Below are 21942 nucleotides of genomic sequence, written 5' to 3' on the forward strand. Positions count from 1 at the left end.
AAAGAAAGCCAATTAAACTGAAAGCAATGTTGTAAAGGATCCTGCACCTTGAGCGCTTAATATAAACAACATTTTATTTCTTCCAAACATATTATACGAACAACGACAACTGTCGGACTACAAAAACAAAAATTATTAAATAATAAAATTCCGATCTTTGATGAAGAAAGCGACGAATAAGTGATGAGGGATTCCCATTTTATCATGAGATGTTGTGTTTTGTCAGTCGATTTATTACTACTTAATAGAAACTCTTATGATGGTATCACATTCGATACATGATTATTTTAAAAGCTTTTATCATTGGATTGAACCGGAAGGAAGAAAATTTGAATAGACCCGAACGTTTTGTTTATAGGTCAGTTTGCCTCGAAATAAGCAATTAAAACTTTAATTAAATTCTGTCTTTTGTCATTTTTTCACACACAGAAATTTATTAACATCATATCAAAGTATCATCAACATTTTGTCTGTAACATATTACACTCACACCTTACGTACAAGAAAAAGATTACAGTGCAATAAAGGACCGACAACGGGTGACGGGACTAAATACACCAGCATCAAACAGTTCCTTTTCCTATGGCCTCTCGTTGCGGTTGGGGTAAAGTTTTGGGGCCTATCTGTAAATAAACAATCTCTTTCTATGTTTTTTTTTTCTGCTCACTTTTCACACTTTCAAATATCACGATCCCCCTCCCTGAAAAGGGAAGATCAATCTGAGAGGCATGGTACCTTCAATAACCTAAGAGAAATAATGTTAAACGTGCAGATGAGAAAAGAAAGTGGGCGAACAAAAACGAAACCGTCATCCTTTGGCGCCACCTTCACAGGGCGATATTATTTCGTCTTATCTTCACCGTAGCGAGATAACGTACGCAACGTACGCTACTTAGACGTCTGATATATGTACGTATGTATGTGTGTGTGTGTAAGTCTGTGTGTGCGTATGTGTATATACATGTTTCCCTGACGAAACGCGACCGATGTACTGTCGAAAAGCAATTAATCATTGTGCAAAAATTGTCCCCACTCCCTTCCTTTCAAAATGAACCATTTTTGAAAAAAAAAACAAAAACTATATGAAGAAAACGACACTAGCAAATATGATACAAGAAAGAGAGTGAGTGAGGCAGAGAAATATAGAGAAAATTAAAAGAAAACGCAGAGAAGCACATGTAAGGAAAAACCAAACAGAAAAAACAAGCGTTGGTTTGTGACGGACCTGAACTAATTGTAAAAAATGCTGGCATCTAAGCATTGCAAGACATTCCAAACAATTGACACGAAAACAAACCCACTCCTCAATCCAAAGATGTCGACAAAGCTAAAACATTGAAAGAGTATTGATTTATCAAACTCATTTTGGAAAAAAAAGAAAATAAAATCAAACAATTAACTCTGACACCCTGGGTCCGAACGTCGACCGAACGATGGTAACTAGCAATGGAAATCCTTCCATTTAGTGTAAAGAAAACAGCTCCTCTCAGTCTTCTTTCATTAAACGTGTAAGCAATGGTAGTAGAATGGTTTGTAAATTATGAAAACGAAAGCAACGCGTTAGCCAGTCAAAAGAAATCAAAAGTTCTTGTCAAAACACATTTTAAGACATGTAATCAAAGTCAAAGCAATTATAGGAAAAAAAAAAGTTGAAGGAATAGAAAGTTTAGAACATGATTAGCGGAAATTTGATGAAAGCAATGGCATTTGAAAAGCGATGGAAAAGATTTGTACATTGGAACGAGTGGAAAGTTCAAAATTCGAGCACGAAACAGTCCAATAAACGATCAAAATCCCATTTTGCTCTTTCGCCACTTCATATCACCCGTTCAGACACTCTGGAAACCAAAAATTACGAATGCATCAAACTAACTAACACCAGAGTGTACACTAGACTACGAAAGGTGGGAGGGTTGCGTAGCGCTAGTAGAGTAATCACACTTAAGTAAACAAGTAAACTAGTAACAAGCATGTGACAGTAAAACTGAGATAAACAAAAACAAAAACAAAACATCTTAATAAACTCAAGTGGGCTGCGGAAAGTCCGTAATGAAAAGATCAAATTTTAAAACGCATTTTAATGGTGAAGTTTGTTTCATTATGATGCAACGTTTCAGAAAGAAAATTGATAAAGTTGAAAATTGACTAGCACGAATTTCATGATATTTTTTTTAACATAGCTCATTCAATTTTCATAACTGAGTAGCATATTTTTAGATGTTTATTTTTTAACTCAACACATCCATAACGTGGTTGAGATTGAAACGCTGTTGCAATTACTTTGAACGTTTCAATTAAATTCGCCATGGGCCATTCCACCATGCTGTAATTGTTTCAGTCCTCTTTCATAACGCTTTAACGTCCAATAATAGCCGCTGATTCAATTGGTAAACCACTCACCATCATCTATCTAAAATAATGGTAATTAAGTTACCACTTTCCTTGGTACGTTGTTCTGTCGCTTTTCCAACACACTCACTGTGACAAAATGTGATAATAAATAAAACCTCCTGCGTTAAATTGATTAAAGTAATTAGCCTCTTACAAATATGGCACCATTCAAACCGAACCGAAACGAAAAGAAGTGGTTGAAACGAAAAAACAACTTGATAACTCTTTATAGTTTTCCTCAAATAATCATAGAGTTCGTTGCCTAGAAAAATCTAACCGGATTCTGAAAATCCTCGATAACCATGTGGAAATTGTTTGGCACTAATTATAGTTTTTATAGGCAGCAATACAAGAGACGGAAAATGATCCCCCCTTTTTTAAACGAGGATTATCAGGAAATGATGATTCAAGAAATAATCAGCAAAAGGTGAGTAGAAGATGAATAAATCGTTTCAGAAAGTAGCTGAAAGCGAGTGAACAGGAAAAAGCTAGGACGTATTTATCGTCCTTCCCGATTGACTCTAAACTACATTTCAAAAGGACCATATTAGGAGCCTATTTTTATCCCCCGATTGCGATTTGCAGTAAATCCTTTCCATGTGTGGCAGAAGGTTTTTCCGGAGCCATCGGGGATCTCTTCCTCATCCTGTCTTTGGCTTTTGCCTTTCCCGGGATGACGCCATAAAACGACTCTTATCACTTGTGCTTACAGTTTACGAATTATGTCATTTGAAGCCACCGATAGCGGGTTGCTGCTTTCTTTCATCCGGCTTCGACGTTTTCCATTTCCATTACGTTCACTTTCCGATCGATCTTATTTAATCTTAATTCGTGCGGGTCACAATCATCTTGCTGTCAGTTTTCCTCTTTTGGCAAAGGCGGAGTGAAAAGGCGGATGGAAAAACATAGATCTTTGAGTGCTACACCCTCTCCCCTGGTCGTGCACTTCCATTCCGGTGGGAAAAATTGGACGTCACCCCGCTTCGCCACCCTATTTTTCTTGACGAAACCAGACCGAAAGCAGTGGGCTTCCGCAAAATCGATACATCGTTGACTCGCTGCTCGATTGCATCCGGTGCTTTCGGGCTGATTGGATTTCCATTATGGGTGTCACCGTCGACCAAAGAGTTGCTTCCGTCGAGGAAAAAAAAAGGATAGTGATAGCCCGACCTTGGTGGGCCCCCTTTCTCGCCCGGAAAACACGATTCACGTGTCCGCTTTTCATGCCATAATCCAAAATTGACACCATTTCGGCTTCATCCTTCCGGTCGCCGTAGTCGTCATCTTCTGCTGTTCTTGAACGATTCCGGTGGAACAGTCATTCGATATCGGCGGAAGAAGCCAGAGCAGATAAGAGATTCTTATCTGCCATCCGACCAGTTAGAAGCGAGATTTGTTGAGCTTCATCTGCAGAAGGATTTTATTTCACCGGTACAATTTTTATCAAGCACCGATTCCAATGTGCTCGGAATTTACCTTTAACCAACAATCACACTTCCGTGCTTACTTAGGTCGATTAAAAGCCAAACAAAACAAAATTAAATCAGTCGTCTAGATTTATCTAAACGCAACATTTTTAAAAAAATAAAAATATAAATTACATTAAATTACAATTTCATCCGAGAAAAAACTAAGGCATCTGATTCGAAAATAAAATATAAACAAAAAACGAAATGCAAACAAAGCTTCACCTGTATGGGCAAAATTAATGCAGTTTTTACGTTCCGATACGAAAAACAAGACAAGAGAAATACAATCGAAGTGAAAGAATGACCGGCCTCATTTGCTAGAAACGCACCAAACATGATTTATGCCGCTTTGACCGAGCCCCGGCGCATTTTAATACCGTTGCATTTGCATCTCTTCGGTGCAGTGCGGACCTGATTTTATTTTTATTATTTCTTCTGTTTTATATGTTTTGTAAACCGAGTACCGTTTTCTACCTCCATACGCGACGCTTTGTTCATGCATGCCGCTCATCCTATACCGCGCGCTGAAAAACAAGAACCTCGTAACAGCAAAAACCTTTATGTGCAGGCTCACTCGCGGAAGGTATTTTTATTGCACTAATTAAACTTCCATTCCGTTCCGTTTGCTTTTTTTTACATTGAGCCGAGCCTTTAGAGGCGTGATTTGGCGAAAACTGATATTTGACAGGGATGGACAACTTCATTTGAATGTTTCATGTTGTTACTCAATTACAAAACGTTTACTTTACAAAACGAAGGTTACACGTGTGTTTTTTTTATAAATTTAGAAAAGATATGGGAATAAGTAAATACTAAGCATATAACTAAAAACTGCAATACGTGTACATACATCTAAACTACTTTACGTGTTGCAAACCCCTGACTTCGTACTTTCATCTGGTGTGTGAGTTTGTGTGTCATTGGACGTTTGTTTTTCCTTTCTTTCACTACATTTTTCAATCATTATTTATTTTTAATTACCATCGACATGGTTTGATTTCACCAAAACGTTGAACAATCGCATTGCAGCAAGGGGAAACGTTCCAAATCAATTTTCATACTACTTTTGATTTTTGACCGTTCTTTTAAACACGCTATAACTTAATTATTTTCGAAAACTTTTCACATCTAAAACGATCAATTTTTAGTTAATTTGTTGAAGTTATGAAAAGTTTATTTTTATATTTTTCGACCACAACTATGGGACACAATTGACCTCAAAATCGAATGCAACGCTGATTTCCATTGTAGTAAAATTTTGTTTCTGCAAAAATAACAGCTATTTGAACTCTATTGTTAAGGAGGATTGTCTGGTTTGTTCCAAACCGAATGATCTGAACACAACTTCACTGTTCATTTGTGGATGCTGTTCGACAAGCAATGTAAACACTGTAACTTCACTAGAAATCAAGCTCCAAACAGAGACCTTGCACATACCAGAGAGAAGCCAATTGGCAAAACTGCACCAAAATGTAAATCAATAAACGCGACGCAAGCGAAACCGTTTTAACTTGAATTAATCACGAATTCTGCGTTTCAGTTTTTACACCGGGTTTTTGTGAAAACAACAGAAAACGCTCGCCCGGCGGAAGTTTTCACCCAAAATGGCAAGCACCGGTACGCTTGGCAATAGACAACTGAACCTGATCGACCGAATGGATGGTGGGTCTTCTTTTGATTAAACCATATCGCAAACCAACAACGTCTCGTCACCCCCGATGAACACAAACTCCACTGGAGGGAGAGAAAACTAAAACTAAAAGCAACCTTGTATGAGGTAAGTTTCGAAAACGGTTTTGTTTTTCTTCTCATTCCCCATTTTTAGCAACTAAATCGCTTCAAATTTCGCGATTTTGGCAATCGCCTGGTCAGTGAACCCGGCCAGTTTATGGCTCTGTCTTGCTGACTCTTCGTCAGTTTTCATCCACTTAATTGCTTCGTTGGGAAAGTCAATCGAATTTATAATAACTCTTGCAAAATTGAACACAACTCAGACTGTTTTTCCCCAATATGTTCGTCAGCTCGTACTGGAATAAATTTTAAACAAGTTACTACCAACCATTTGTGCATTTTTAGGCAAGCCATTCCGTTCTCCGGTAAGCATTACGGTCCGAGTCAGTGGGTAAATCAGTGCGAACATGCATAACACACTTAAGCCATAATTTTACATCGTACCTCCGCTTGACAAATGGCACTACCGTGTTGGGCAAAACATTTCCCGACGCTTGAAATACCCCCCGCAACTGTGACCGGGGGAAACTTTCCCAACCGCCGCACCGGCCGAGCGGTTTATTAATGTTTTATCATTATTTAATTTTTGCAATGATTAATGTATCGGCAGATGACGCTTAAAATGCGTTGTATATGTCCTGTAGTTGTAGTGTCCGCCATTACGCCAGCGTTGCCTTCGTTTTTCCCCCCGGGCATTATTTCTGTCTGCTTTCGCAGAAAACCGCCACACCAACTGCCCTACATTCCCATGCATATACATGTGTGTCTGTGTATTTTATTTTAATTTTTTTTTCTTCAGCCGACATTCCTCGCAGTGCCGTTATTTAATGGGTTTTGCGGGAAAAACCGGGGAAACTGGCTCACACAATTTGACTCGTGAAAATTGGTTACGATTTCGTAATGGTTCACCAGGGCGTGTGTGTGTGTGTGTGTATGTGTGGGGACGGTTTGCGTTTCCACCCCCGGAGGCACGACCGGAACCCGGCGAGTTAATGTCCGCCGTAAACGGATCAAGCCAAAACTCATCAACGCCATCGGGAGCGGCTGACTGATGTTGGGAAGTTGGGAATGGCGAATTAAGGAACGTGAAAAACAAAACCTTCCTCACCTGAAACGTGGCGAAAATGAATATAAAATACATGGGGAAAAATAAAATCCACCCCTCCCACGCCGGGGAACGAGCCAGCTGATGACTCCTGGCACCGAGAGGCTTGCAGTCGATGAAAGCCAGACACGGTAATTATGGCCAGTCAGCCATGCATACACGGATCGGTGAAAATAAGCTCCATTGGCGATTAATGATTGTGTGTGTGTGTGGGATGTGGATTGAACGTTCTACGGAACGATTGGTTTGCAGGATACGCGATGGAATAAAATTAAAAATAGCAATACATGATTTCATACCGATTGGCATAATTTACTGATATCTTCTGTTACCTAATTTATTAAACATACCGTATGATATTAAATTGCATTGCGCGATTCTGCTTTACAAATGGACTGTTGGTCCAAAGTCAATTTGTTTATTTTAATGTTATTTTTTCGTTCAATAGTCTTCGAAACAACGCCATTTGGTAAACCATATAAAATGGTTAAATTAGAATAAAATAAAACAAACATTCACTTAACAAACATCTCTATTGCAGCCTTTGTTGATTCATTGCGAAATTTAATGTTGTTTGGTAAACTACCCATACTCGCATATCAGTCCCATTTGACTTTTCATCTCTTTTGAGTTAGCCCTATGACTTATGTTCATTTTCAATATATTTTCAAAAAAAATATCTCAAAGTGACCATTTAGTGCATGATGTGACCATTTAGTGCATGAAATGTGAAAAAATACCAAATTGACTGCGTCCCATATTGAAAGTACCCGCAAAACAGTCCCATATATGATTTCTTTGCTAAAATGAAAGAAAAGTCCTAGTTATTGAAACTTCAACAATTTTGTAACGTAAAGTTATTAAAATAAACAACAAATGGTTGTAATACAAGCTTTTTAACGAATTAGACACTGTTAAAGTGCAAACATCCGCATGGAATGAAAACCCGAACATCAATGTTTTGACGTGCAAGGTAAACAAAGCACGCTATAGGATGGGACTAATATGCGATATGATTTTGCTTTCGCCTTCGAAAGTACCCGCATATCGTGTCCCATATCCTTTATTTTCACCATTTTAGAATTAAAAACATTCATTTAACATGAAATGTCGTTCTCAACGACATGTTTATGTTACAATACAAAAGTTGTGATCAACCAATCATAGATTTCGTATCACTAATAACGGCAAAACATAATCTTAAGTAATAATTTTCAATCTCTCTCAATATGAAGATTTTTCAAATGGGACTCATATGCGAGTATAGGCTTTAAAAGCCTTGAGATGATTATGAAGGAATTTTGTTACATTTGCAGTTTTTATCGGGCTGAATCTCGATGTTAAAACACTCAGATATATTTAAATATACTTTCCTTTACTTATTTTACTTCCTAATATTTTAAACAATTACATAACTAAAAAAACTAGAATCAGATAAAAATGTTACAATAATTGTTAACCAACTAACAAAGAAAATAATATCGATTAAAAGTGAAAGTAGGTATGCAAAATGGCACAAGAATCCGTTGACCCCAACCAATCTTCCTAGACAATGCAAGAACTCAACCATCTTAAGTTCATTCCTAGGAGTTTCATTTATTTCTATTAATCCATGACTAATGCTGGTGTTACCAAGAAAGATCTCATTTATTTTTCTCGACAGATGCTGGAATACATCGCACCATTGTCTACAGCATCTGAATATTTAAAGCTGCACCAACACACGCAACTGAAAGAAAAGAAAACCATTCAAATGTCGCCCTTTTGCTTATTTTGAGTGAACCCAAAAGTCTGTTGGAGAGAGGAAGGTGAATCCAAAAACACATAAAAAGAAAAAAACTCAACGACTTCAAGGAAGACTGTCTCGCGAACATAGCAAACATGGCAAGCTGGCGACGCCAACGCTGGCCCGGAGCATCATCAGTATCGTCTGCAACTTTCTTCATCATTATCACGATCGAAAAGCTAAAGAACCAAACCCGTCTCCGGGAGATGCAAGAAGCGTAAATGCACAAAAGGACAACAGGCGTCGAAACAATCTCGCGAAGAATAGAACAAAGCGCCAGAGAGAGGGTGGGCATGAAAAACAAAAAAGCACGTTGCTACATTTAAATGAAGTAATGAAAAATTAAGGACGACTTTGGGCGAGATAATGAGTGAAGACGAAACGATGGTACTGTCATCGTTTTTTCCTCGCCCAAAGACTAAGGCTGCAACTAGATGGGCATCATTTGTGCCCGTGACTCCCGGTCTCGAGCATTGCCTTTTCCCGAAGACTAATGGGACCAAATGGGCTTCAGGTGAACAGTTTGATGCCATCCATTTGGTTTGAATTTAAATGCGTTCTTTGCAAGGGAAAAGACAAATTTCTCAGCTCAAGATTCATTTCGTTAAGCTTTCGTTTACCTCGCGGTTTAATCAGGATGGAAAATAAAACACAAACCATTGGAAGAAAGAACCCACACAGATAAAAATGAAAGCATTTAGAGGAAAAACGAAAGAACGGTTTTAGAAGCGGACTGTGAGATTGTCCACTTTTTCCAACAGCCATAAGTTTGGCTCAGAAATAAGTCGTTTTCTCGACGCAAATAAAGATCATGCGTAACGCCAGGAGTCGTGAATTTTTCATCGCATAAAAGCTCCAACAGTGTAGTCAGTTGGCAGGAAAAAAAAAAGTACTTTATACTGACGAGCACAAATAATACTTAATTTTTTGTGCACCCACCAAGGCAACTGCTCTATTACTTATCCCTTATCTAGTTTATAACTTTATAAAAAAAACTATTTTTATTCAAAAGCAGAAATGAAAATGAAAGTAAGTATTTCACTGCGTGCAAAATGTTGTTTTTACTAGAAGGTTTTATAAAATGCTTAGAAAATTGCTTTTAAGGTTTCTTTTTTATAAATTTCACGCTCTTTAAACCCGTTACCAAATTTCAATATTGTCAAAAGGATAAAATTAAATAATCTACTGTATGCTATAACTAACTCTCAAAGGCGTCGAATGTCAGCCAAAATTGTGTTCAATTTGTTTAATCTTCGAAGCGAAGTGGATGAAAAAGCGATAGATAAAATGAACCGGAATTCCTTCGCCGGAAGTGGGCGATACTGGGGCACTTGTTTCACAATCGATTACTTTGTTTTGAGGGCATTGTAACGGCGTCGGGAGCGATCGTCTGGCAGCGTTGGGTGGAAAAACAATGTATCTGACCAAAACCACAAACCGAGCTGACTTACAACCCACCGGGGGCGGGGAGGAACAGTTTTTATTTTCCCGATACCGAATCGAGAGAAACGTACCGAGCAAAGCATGGGAACACTGTTTGCGCGTTGTCACAGTTTGTTTCATTTTTTATCACGGCAATGTTCCTTGGAATGCAATGAGAAATTGCTTGCGAAAGGGCGGAACTTGGAGCAACCGCTCGGAGACTGGAAGACATCCGCGGTTTCGTGGTTTTGCGGTCGTCGCACGACGAAGAAACCGGTAACCGGTATGGCAAGCAAATGGTAAATACCAACGACCAGCAAAGGAAACCAACCCCCACAACTAGCATTCCAATATATCCCGACGTCCTGGCATGTGCGAGGCGGATGTGGCCACCCGCGCATTTTCCAAACGAAGTGTGTATGTGTGCTGCTCTTACAGGCCACGGCTCGTTTCGCCTCGCGACTGCAAGACAAATGACATGAGTTATTTGTTTTAACTTTTACCACAAACATTTCTCTTCGACCGAACCGTTATTGCTAGCGAAGCTGACGGCGTTATTTTATGTCACTTTGAACTCTGCTCACTTTCACTGCCCCGTTGCCTCACGCGCATTTTCTACTTTATCTTTCCTTTCGAAAAAAAAAGCTCACCCTGCCATGCTTTGCATAGACACCTACCTTTTCCGTGGTAAATTGTTCAATCCTGTTTTACATGACTTCGCTGTAGACGATGAAAAATCTTTAAAAATAGTAAAAGATTTCCGGCGAAGGAAACTTTGATTAAAAACTAAAATATACCAGTATTTTTAAGTAAACGTGTATTTGCAGAATCTTTATTTGTCGTCTGAATACGTTGATGGAGCACTTGATGGCATTCTTTTGTGGTTTTTAGTTTTTTCTACAAACTTGATGGACCGAAGAAAATATCTGATCTAGATTGAAATAAATTTTTCTTTTAACTAAACTAACTTTAAAATCAAAAATGTTAAATTAAAAAAATCCTCTCTGAAGTTTGCTATCGAAAGCAATCTTCTTGTTTATTGAAACTGCTGACACCAACAAAAGTGAAATCCAACAAGTTTTCCAAACAACAGACATTTGTTAATCTGTTGAAAACAGAACTCTAAGCAAATTCTATAAACGAAATTAAGTCGATGCTTTATTTGGTTGAATTGAAAAACTACGTAAATCGTGATGATGAAATCGATTAACATTTTCACAATATTCTACATGTTCTCGTAAGTTAATAATAAATCTTAAATAGTCTGTATACGAAGTACACAATGATAGACACATTTTAATTGTTTTAAGATATTAAAAAAAAGTAAAACTTCTAGATGAACATTCTCCGGTAAAATGGTGTCAGTGATTAAAATATTGTAAACTTTCCCTATCGTCGCAGTGTCGTTTCAAGCTAATTTCCTCTTTCATGCACTGCAGATGGAAGCATTGCTCACCCATACCCGAAGGCACGCTTTTCCCAGTGATCAGCACTGATTTATTGAAGCTGTGTATGATCTCGTTTGGGTGGAAAATTGATTTAACAATAATACGTTTGTCCGACCGACCGTCTGCAGCCGGAGGGGCTCGAAAATAAGGTTAATTTTCCTTTGCCGTCTGGCGAAACAATTGCACTTATTTGAGGTGGAAAAACTTTCCACCGGAACGCCACACTTCCCTTCCCCCTCCTGTTCCCTGCGTGATGGAGACGCTTTACGTTTCCCTCGGGCTTCGAGCGGGAAGTGCGCGAGCCGATGCGGCAGTCCTCAGCGTCAGGATCGGAAGGAATGGAATGGACGCATGAACGGAACCTAGGCGTCCCCCGTTTGCTCCCTATTGCAGGTAGCTCCGTACAACAACAGCCCCGTCGCCATCGCCTGACACAGATTGCACGGGAGGAGATTTTTCTCCGGCAAGAACCGCCCGGCCGGTTCCAGACGGAGCCAATTTCCCTCCGGCATACTATTTCACTTCGGCCTAATCTGTAACACAAGCGCACCGAGCCGTGGCCAGGCAACGACGGGGTGTATGCCGCGGAGAAAATGATACGATAAAAAGTCCCCGAGGAAATTAAATTTTATGGATTTTCATATTAAAACAATATCTCAAAAGACGAACTTCATCCGGGATCTCTTCCGACCATCCGACGCTCCGATTCCATTCGGTTTCGGCTTGTTCGTCGTGCCAAAACGTTTGGCGGGGAAACGGTTTCCACCAGAGAGTATGCCAACCGATTGGAAAGCGTGTCAATGTTTTTGCCAAACAGATTAACAACTGCTGCTTCCTTGCCTCCTTCTCAGCGGCGTTGAAGTCAATAAAAATCCGTCCAACGACGGATTTTGTTTCCGACGCGTCAATCGAAGGATGCAATTACTATTCCTTCCTTTTATTTCTACGCAATTGTAATGTTCTGTTAATCCTTTCTGTATATTATCAATACAATTCTTTAGAAACATTTCATCTGGAATATGTAGACATTTTTTCCCTTAACGCAAAAGCGCGTTCAGTATATCTGTTCAATTTTCCTTGCCACCCAGTGCGCTTGACAGTGAAAAACCTTTTTCCCGCAGAATAAATTTCACCAGCAGAAAAGATAACGGTTTCGGTCGAATTCCACGTTTCCCGGAATCAAAACATCGCTTTCACAAGCCGACGTCGTGTTTTCTGCGCTTAAAAGCCCTACGAAAATGGCCGTTCACAATCCACCCAAGATGTGTAGGTGTGTGTGTGTGTGTTTGTTTATGTTTGTGAGATAGCGAATGGGCTAGTGTGTAACGCCGGTGTCATCGCAATCGATATCGAATTTCCATAATCACCTCGCAACCGGGCCGCTCGTTTCAGGACAGGACGGAGGAAAAAAGGACAGGAAGCCCATTATTGACATCTGTAGATCGGCTCGATGGCATCGAGATCATGGTGCTCCCGCGAGGCTCCGTTCACGAACCCCTGCTTTATCTTCATCGTCATACAGCGAGAAATTTCCTTTCCTCCTCCTCCCGCGACGCAGGGTTTTTCCATCAGTCGGGAAAAATATTCGCACGCGCAGGGAAAGCAAGATTTAAATAATATCAATCTGCTGTTGGCCGATCGGAGAAACTCCCACCACGCGTCAGGGCCCCGTCTCCTCTCGACCACCCGTAATCGGACGAGAAGAGGAGTCCGGGTCAGGAAAACTCCTCACCAGCTGACCTGGTGTGCTCGTGCTGCTTGATATATTTTTGCGTTTTTGGCAGGACAACGAAACCGTTAAAAAGCTGGTGTTTTTCCGTTTCGTTGTGTTTTTGCTTTTTCATACCCTCCATCGTTTTGGTGATCGTTGGCTAACTTATCCTCACGGTTTCATTTTCGGCCCACCCCCTACCCACAAATCCCAACGTTCGCCAACTTTCACACGCCCGGTGGTGAGAAAATAAACCCGGACGGAATGGAAACGCCGCTTTCCCGACCGCTTTGGCGTATACATATTCATGATAGATAATCATCATAATTCCTGACACATCAATAACCATCAATATTCCTTTAGGGTGGTTCTTCCTCCTCCCCCTTATCGGATCCGTTTCTTTTCGGTTTCTTGTTCTACCGATGTTGTCGATGGTGCACAACATTTTGAATAATTTCCCGCTGGACGAACAGTTGGACTGTTCTACTGACGTTGATCATACCATTGCGGAGATGGTACTGGTGATTTTCAGTTTGTAGTTCAGAAGTAATAAAATCTCAAAAAGTATGTTAGAGAAACTGAAAATTAATATCTTCCCACAAGTTTTCCACCAATTTTATGATGCAGAATTTCGAAAAAGAAAAGAATACTTTCCATTTCTTAAAATTTACATACTACAACTGTGTTTTGTATAGCACAAATGCAAACATTTGATCATACGGATGGTTTGTTTCTGCAGTTTTTCTTATTTAGGTTCGGTTAGGGTCTGTAGTTTTTCACATTTTTAATTGCTTTTTGTTTAATTTTTTAAACTTTGCCGCGAATATTTTGCAGAAAATTAACTATTGAATATTGGAAAGACACCATTAGAGACTAGATAAAACAGAAACGTATTTCTTAGAGTATTTCATTGGTGGGACATAACAATAATAATAATAATAACAAAATTTACTAAAAACAAAATATTTATGTATGTAACCAAAAAAGAAATCATCCAACACAGTTCACACTTCTCTTTTGCATCGTTTTGTTCAATTTTTGTAACACATCGGCAGTGTTTGTGCATCGTAGTTTAATGTTTAAGGTTTAAAAAATCGATTATTTTGACAGAAACACATTCTAGAAAGCCTACTCCAATTAGAGGAGTTGTTTTTACACCAAATTAGAGGAGTTGTCCCATAAATTTCGAGCTTTCACTCACTGCTGATGTCTCGCGACAAATTAATTTAGCATGTCTCGAAGCTCAGTAAATCATAAATTTAAAATTTTCAACAACGACACCAAAACGACCAAACTGGGAAAAAAGGCATACCGTCTAGCCTGTTGTTGCCAGTAGGATATGAATAAATTGCTATCCTTTGTGGTATGTTCCAGCTGACAGTGGACATTGCCTCACGTCGTGGAGCAGCGTACATTCGGTCAGATGATCCCCAATTTCCCCATTTCGAAAGCATCTTCTAGAGGTGACCGGTGCTGCATACATATGTTGCACACCGGCTACTGCGGCCAGCTCATTAGCCAAAAGAAGCGGAGGGCACGAACCGTCTGCATTAGTGTCGGACACGGCAGCGACACAACAAAAACCGTGCAGTTATTTTCAATTTGCTTCGCTCTTAGCTGAGACAGGTCACGGAAAGGGCATGAACTGGGGCGTGAGGACATAATCCGAGCTATCCCGGGTTTGTGGGTCAGAGAAGAAAACGAAAATTTAGAGCCCACCGCACAATCATTCGGGCTCCTGGTCTCCGCTGAAAGGGTTGCTTTTTTACGAGAAGAAAAGTTAACGAAATAAACAGAGCAAGAGCCGTATGCTGCACACATGCAGCGAGTTCCATACATTATAGAAGCACTCTTAATCTGGGTTCTGTTCATTCCACAGTGTACATGGCCTTCCTCGTATGTATTAGTTTTTTTTAAAATAAAAAAGGATCACAATCATGGCTGTGGGTTGAGTCTGGCTAACAACCGCTCGAAAAAAGAGAAAGGAGCTCAAAATGTTTCCTCGGTGAGCTCTTGGACACTTGCTGGCCGGTAATCCCAACGAGGTCCCGCTCTAAACTTATAGAACATACCAGAACGGTTGCTCGAAACGATAAGCCTGCCTTTGACTCTTGCTCTTGTGCCAACGGTCTTCTATTTTCTATTTGTGTCATCAGGTCACTTCATTATATCACGCTGATGTATTGTAATAAGAGAGTTTTTGGTAAGGCATAGACATTATCTTTAAAGATTCAGGCGTTCCAAACTTGTTGATCAACATCGCAGAATCTCAAATACCAGAATTAAAACCAGAATATGTAGTTATCGCTCGACTGCACACTTATTATTCGTTATGAGTTGTCGAGATTAAATTATAACTAACTTAAATGTATCGCCGCTTGACGAAGGATTATTTGAAACTTAACGGCAACTTTATTCCCACCACAGGACATACATCCATTTAATTCCGGACCGCTTTCTGTGTACGGTGATAAAATTTAGTGCCGAAATTAAATTAACCCATATATTGCCCTCCGTTGTTTTCTTGACATTTCCGTGCGATTTAGGATCACTGGACCAGGCCATGGCCAAATTATCCTGGGCGCTGGTTTAAACGCCAAGCTAAAACAAGGTTAGTGGTACAGTTGGCGAGCGGGATTAGAAGCGTCTGTTTCGGATGAATTATGAGCTGAACTTGGCATAGAAGAGTGATCGGAATTGACGGAACATATTGCTTTCGGAAGGTTGATTAGAGCAGAAATTGAAATTAAATGGGACATTTGAAGTCCAGAGCATAGCAACCGCTAGAGAATTCAATTTCAACAGAACTCAAAAGAAATGTGTCACTTCAATAAAAATGAAAAGGCTTAAATTTTTGTAAACTATATTGCACTGGCCCAACAAACACTATTCCTCACAAAGTTAGCCCCAGAACGGCTTCTTGTGCTCCTTCTTGATAAGAACAGTGAACGGCACTGGCTTCTCGATGTAAACGGGCTCCTTCACGTACACCGGGTAGGGCTTATCTACATGAACTGCGTACGGCTTCGGGACCTCGACGTATTCCTTCTGGTAGACTGGGTACTCGACTGGGACCTTCACTTCCACTGGGTATGGACGGTCAACGTGGACTGGGACCTTCTTCTCGACGTACACTGGGACCTTCTTCTCGACGTACACCGGGACCTTCTTCTCGACCTCAACTGGATATGGGACCTTGACCTCCACTGGAACGTGCTTCTTGACCTCAACTGGGTATGGGACCGGGACCTTCTTCGTGATGACCTGTTTCACCTCCTTCTGGACGTGATCGTTGCTATAGAAGCCGTGGTTCTCCAGCTCTTCATTGCCGTAGTATCCGTGGGTCTGCTGATGCTCGTAACCATAGGTCTCATACGACTCCTGTTGGGAAGATCCCAGCTCATACAGTCCACGCTTCTCCTTCTTGGAATCGACGACTGCCCCCGCACTGGCGATCGCCAGAGCCATAGAGAATACGATGAACGCCTGGAAAAAAGTTGGTTGACATGGTTACAAAGGGCATCTTGGGTACAGAATCTAGTAACCCTCGGTAGAAGTACTTACCTTCATGTCTGCCTACTAAGATTTGGTGTCTACCGTCTACGTTACTTCAGTGAACGATCACAACCGAATGATGCGGTTCTCCACCTCAGCCAACGGATTTTATACTACCCTCAGCAGAGGTGGGAAAGGGAATCTCTCTTCTTAGGTTCGTCGCTTTTGTGTTGATTCCAGTAAGTTACACAAATACTAGCGCTTCTCTCTACCATCACATCGCTTCTTTTGCGCAATTAGCCCCCAAAGTTCGTTAGGCGGAGTTGCTCCTCGCACGATTGCTTCGCACCGTGGACGCGAAGCTGTTAAAATTTTTTTCGAACGGTGAGTAGAGAATTGACGAGAAAGCACAAGTTTATCGCCCTCCCATCGCACTCGCGTCCATCGCGATGGCAAATGCATCCAAGCGCACCCAATTGATGCACGACCCAGGCCTGGCGGGTGTTTGACCGATATTGGCACTTTCCACAGGGCGGGGGTCGCTGAGGCGTTGACACTGCTCGTTACTCAACATCTGACAACGGTACACCTACGACTAAAAATGCACACCGGCGAATGGATAACTTCAACTCATTCAACAGCGCGATTGCAAACGATCGACCGGTAAACTTCCCTTCGGTTGAATGTCACAGACCATCGTCCGTGTCCGCCAGAAGAAACATCATGCATACACCGCGCAATACAGGCTTAACAATCCATGGCTTCTTCCGGTCGCTTGCTAAATTCGGCAGGTAATGTGAATGAAATGAAAACCAAAGTATACAACCTCACTAAATACCTATATCAGTACGTGCTAACAGCTTGAAAATCTTGCATACTATTGAAACTGTGGACAAAACGATATAAACGATTGATTCCTCAAATTTATTTGCGTAACTAATAATCAGAACATTAAACAATTTTTGACGAGCAGTATTTATTCAATAGAGATTTTGCCTATGAGAATTTTTACTGAAAACCTTCTGTTTGTTCGTATATCCTCTGATCGGTAAATCATTTAAAATTAGTACATTTGGCGGGAATCGCCAGTTACGAATCGCCAGTAATAGTTAAGTACGACGTTGATGCATTTGAAGGCTTAATAAAGGTTTCCAGATGTAATCAGCCTTTTATAACGTGAGTTTAATTTAAATCAAATATCCATAGAATTGATTGATGTATACAAACTAACACATCAGAATTTTTTCAAACGAATACATATGAATGTTTGCATGTCTTTATTTCAGGTAGGTGCTCGTATTCCTTATCTCAACATTGTACATGATGTTCATCAAATCCACTCAAGGCTTCTGTCACAATTAGTAATATTTCATACCATAACTTGCGTGAATTATTTTAGTATTATTTTAGTTTTACTAACCTTCACAGTCTTTTACCGTTGCTGCATTCAATCACAGTAATTCCCCAAGGGATGAAGTTATTAGTTGCAAATTCTTCTCAATGCTCATTACAACCTCAGCTATGTTAAACAGAAAAACGCAATCATTTGTACGTTTACTAACGTTCCCAGATAATCTTTCGGATAAGATAAAGGATTTACAAAAAATAGATATACATTGTAGCTATTTTATGCCTTACTATACTTAACGAAATTCTAAGCGAAAAACGACTTCTTGTGCTCCTTCTTACGGAAAACCGTGAAAGTTACTGGTTTCTCGACGTACACGGGCTCCTTCACGTATACCGGGTAGGGCTTATCGACATGAACTGCGTACGGCTTCGGGACCTCGACGTATTCCTTCTGGTAGACTGTGTACTCGACTGGGACCTTCACTTCCACTGGGTATGGACGGTCTACGTGGACTGGGACCTTCTTCTCGACGTACACTGGGACCTTCTTCTCGACGTACACCGGGACCTTCTTCTCGACCTCAACTGTGTACGGGACCTTGACTTCCACTGGAACGTGCTTCTTGACCTCAACTGGGTATGGGACTGGGACCTTCTCCGTGATGACCTGTTTCACCTCCTTCTGGACGTGATCGTTGCCATAGAAGCCGTGGTTCTCGAGATTCTCATTGCCGTAGTATCCATGGTTGTGCTGATTCTCGTACCCGTAGGATTCATACGACTCCTGTTGGGGAGATTCCACCTCATAAAGTCCACGCTTCTCCTTCGTCTTTTCGTCACTTGGTGCCGCGTTGGCGATGGCCAGAGCCACAAAGAATACGATGAACGCCTGTAGAGTGTTGGAACCTTTAGACTCTGCTAGTTAAAAGAGCTTTGTAATGCGGCTTACCTTCATGTCTGCCTACTGGTTGGATGTACTGCACGTCTGAAGGATCACAACTGAATGATGCACTTCAATCCACATGTCGGGGCTTTTATATCTCCAGAGGTCCTGCAGTGAAGTCGGATATTGTGACTTCTCCATTTCGCCACGTTCCGTGTTATTCCTACATACATCGATGCGTTTAGAAAAGCCGTATTGCATGTTTCTGGTGTTCCTTTTCTTCATATGTTATCAACAATTATATCTATGGAAAGAAGTTTCACAAATCTTTGCTGTGTTACAAGTAGAATAACAACTTGTAAGGCTTTAACGATAATTTTAGAAACCAGGTCACGAAGTCATTTGAAATACCGTTTCATCCTAAACGGTCAGCCACTTTTTAAATTATCAACCCTGTTTTATTAAGCAATGCTTATGGACTTTTCAAATCAATATCATTCTCTATTGGACAAACAACATTCTTTAATATTCATTATTTATTTGTTGTGAAATCATTTTGAAATGAAGCAACATATAATTTAGTAAAAAGCTTTTAAGAAAAATATTTCAAGACTTACACTTCAGGTAATACACATCATATTCAATCTGGGTTGTTTTACAGAGGATCGATGTTGTCGTCAAATCATATCCAGCTAAATAAACTTGTGTCCGTTTTAACATATAGAAACATATATCGAGGAAAAAATGAGAAGATCACACCAAAAAGATACAATGTTTAATGCTCACTTTTGTATGCATTATTCCGTATCCCAGTATGTTTTCAAGCACCAAAACAACCGTGAAGCTTTCGATTGGATGCCTGATTTGCTTTGTTTTGTTGAGACATTTATGATTCGTGCAGAAACATCATAGTGTGAATACATTTGAGAAGCACGATAGTATGGACCAAATTAGCAATAATATATACTTTAATTGTGTAAATAATGATTAAAAAATTCAGTTAAAATAATCAAGGTGATAAAATGATACATATAACGTTCTTACATAACGCCGAGTATTATTATAAAAAATTTAAATTGCAGATCTTGAGGTCCCCTCTGTTTGTCCGGCTAACAAATTGGCAAATAAATATAAAAATATGGTAAGTGCAAAAGAACCCCAATTGTGCTGCCATCTTTTCAAATCAAGCTTCATACATTTGAAAATAAGAAGAAACGGTGCCTGTTTTATAACTCTCAACGTATGAAATTGATTCTACAATGCAAAGAAATTACTAACGCATGATCAAATTAATTTTCAGTATTTTATTCTACATTAACAACTGTACATCTTAGCCCCAGAACGGCTTCTTGTGCTCCTTCTTCAGGAGAACAGTGAACGGAACTGGCTTCTCGACGTACACGGGTTCCTTCACGTATACCGGGTAGGGCTTATCGACATGAACTGCGTACGGCTTCGGGACCTCGACGTATTCCTTCTGGTAGACTGTGTACTCGACTGGGACCTTCACTTCCACTGGGTATGGACGGTCTACGTGGACTGGGACCTTCTTCTCGACGTACACTGGGACCTTCTTCTCGACGTACACCGGGACCTTCTTCTCGACCTCAACTGTGTACGGGACCTTGACTTCCACTGGAACGTGCCTCTTGACCTCAACTGGGTACGGAACTGGGACCTTCTCCGTGATGACCTGCTTCACCTCCTTCTGGACGTGATCGTTGCCATAGAAGCCGTGGTTCTCCAGATTCTCATTGCCGTAGTATCCATGGTTGTGCTGATTCTCGTACCCGTAGGATTCATACGACTCCTGTTGGGGAGATTCCACCTCATAAAGTCCACGCTTCTCCTTCGTCTTTTCGTCACTTGGTGCCGCGTTGGCGATGGCCAGAGCCACAAAGAATACGATGAACGCCTGTAGAGTGTTGGAACCATTAGTCTCTGCTAGATAAAAGAGCTTTGTAATGCGTCTTACCTTCATGTCTGCCTACTGGTGGGATGTACTGCACGTTTGAAGGATCACAACTGAATGATGCACTCCCATACTCAAGTGCTCGGTTATATACCCCTCCTTTATTGAAACCAAAAGTAATATTTGTTACCGTCGTTTGTTTCGGATGCTATTTCTTCATTTCGTTTGATTTTACGACGCACGGTGAAAATGTATGAAAGCATCGATGCGTTTAAAACATGTTGTAATGCCTTTGGTATACCTTTTCTTTCCATGTAGCCAACGGCTTATTCGATAAACAAGATGACATTTCTTCACATCACAATACTTAGCTGTTGTAAACCTTGAGTTGTATTGTTTTCTTTAAGTAGATGTTTTTTTATTTAAAAATTTTAAAATTTTTTTATTTATTTTGAAGACATCTGTGTTCCTGATTTTTAAATAAAACACATGTCTTCTGGTTCAATATTACTAGTTTATATCAAATTAGTGAAGAACTTTAAAATTATAAAATAGCACGTGGAAGTGGTTACCAAAATTTCAATGTTGAGGTAAAGCGTAACTTCACTTCGCAAGGTTATGTTTTCATATTTTCACATTGTTATGTTCATATTTTCACAATGTCTGAATAGGACATAACTGTTCATGATCTTGCAAAATTGCAATCGAAAATATAAACCTTTGAATGATCCATTTTCTAACACTTTTGTACATTCTTTTTAGTACTTCTTTTCAACATCGCAATAACTATTGTTTACCGTTACATAATACATTCTAAAAAAATAATAGAAAAAAACTGTTTAGTATATCTAGATCCATATAAATTTACTGAAACGAAAAATATAGTAAAATAATAAAAAAAAAATTATGTGGCACGACATCCCCAAGTGGGACAAGGCCTCTCTCCGAAGAGAGTTTTTGATGACCGAAAGACGGTATATTGTAGATCGGTGGTCAGTCGTTCGTAATACCGGGGGGTGCCAGACTCGAGATTAGATCCCACACCAAATAATAAAATAGTCTTCTTTTAAAATTTACAAACGTTCATCTCAAGTATAAACTAATACATCTTATGAGACGTTCAAGGCGATAAGATTGTTCAGAGAAAACAGGATAAAGCTGATAAAGCCTGAAATCATGTAATACTTTAACACGATAGTTTAAGCTATAACAAATGTTAGAATAAAATTTTGCAATTCA

General features: G+C 40.0%; 3 protein-coding genes across 3 annotated transcripts; all 3 read right to left on the reverse strand.

Moving 5' to 3' along the window:
- Positions 1-15964: 15964 nt before the first annotated feature.
- LOC131285491 (mantle protein-like) lies at positions 15965-16633 on the reverse strand. The gene is made up of 2 exons (XM_058314347.1): positions 16628-16633; positions 15965-16549 (listed from the first exon to the last, which is right to left on the reverse strand). Exons 1-2 carry the CDS (start codon positions 16631-16633, stop codon positions 15965-15967), a joined length of 591 nt encoding a protein of 196 aa, XP_058170330.1.
- Positions 16634-18212: 1579 nt separating this feature from the next.
- On the reverse strand, positions 18213-18863 carry LOC131285492 (uncharacterized). The gene is made up of 2 exons (XM_058314348.1): positions 18858-18863; positions 18213-18797 (listed from the first exon to the last, which is right to left on the reverse strand). Exons 1-2 carry the CDS (start codon positions 18861-18863, stop codon positions 18213-18215), a joined length of 591 nt encoding a protein of 196 aa, XP_058170331.1.
- Positions 18864-20121: 1258 nt separating this feature from the next.
- On the reverse strand, positions 20122-20772 carry LOC131285493 (titin-like). The gene is made up of 2 exons (XM_058314349.1): positions 20767-20772; positions 20122-20706 (listed from the first exon to the last, which is right to left on the reverse strand). The coding sequence occupies exons 1-2, from the start codon at positions 20770-20772 to the stop codon at positions 20122-20124; spliced, it is 591 nt and encodes a 196-aa protein (XP_058170332.1).
- Positions 20773-21942: the final 1170 nt, after the last annotated feature.

This window comes from Anopheles ziemanni, chromosome 3 (genome assembly GCF_943734765.1).
Source record: "Anopheles ziemanni chromosome 3, idAnoZiCoDA_A2_x.2, whole genome shotgun sequence".
Lineage (NCBI taxonomy): Eukaryota > Metazoa > Arthropoda > Insecta > Diptera > Culicidae > Anopheles > Anopheles ziemanni.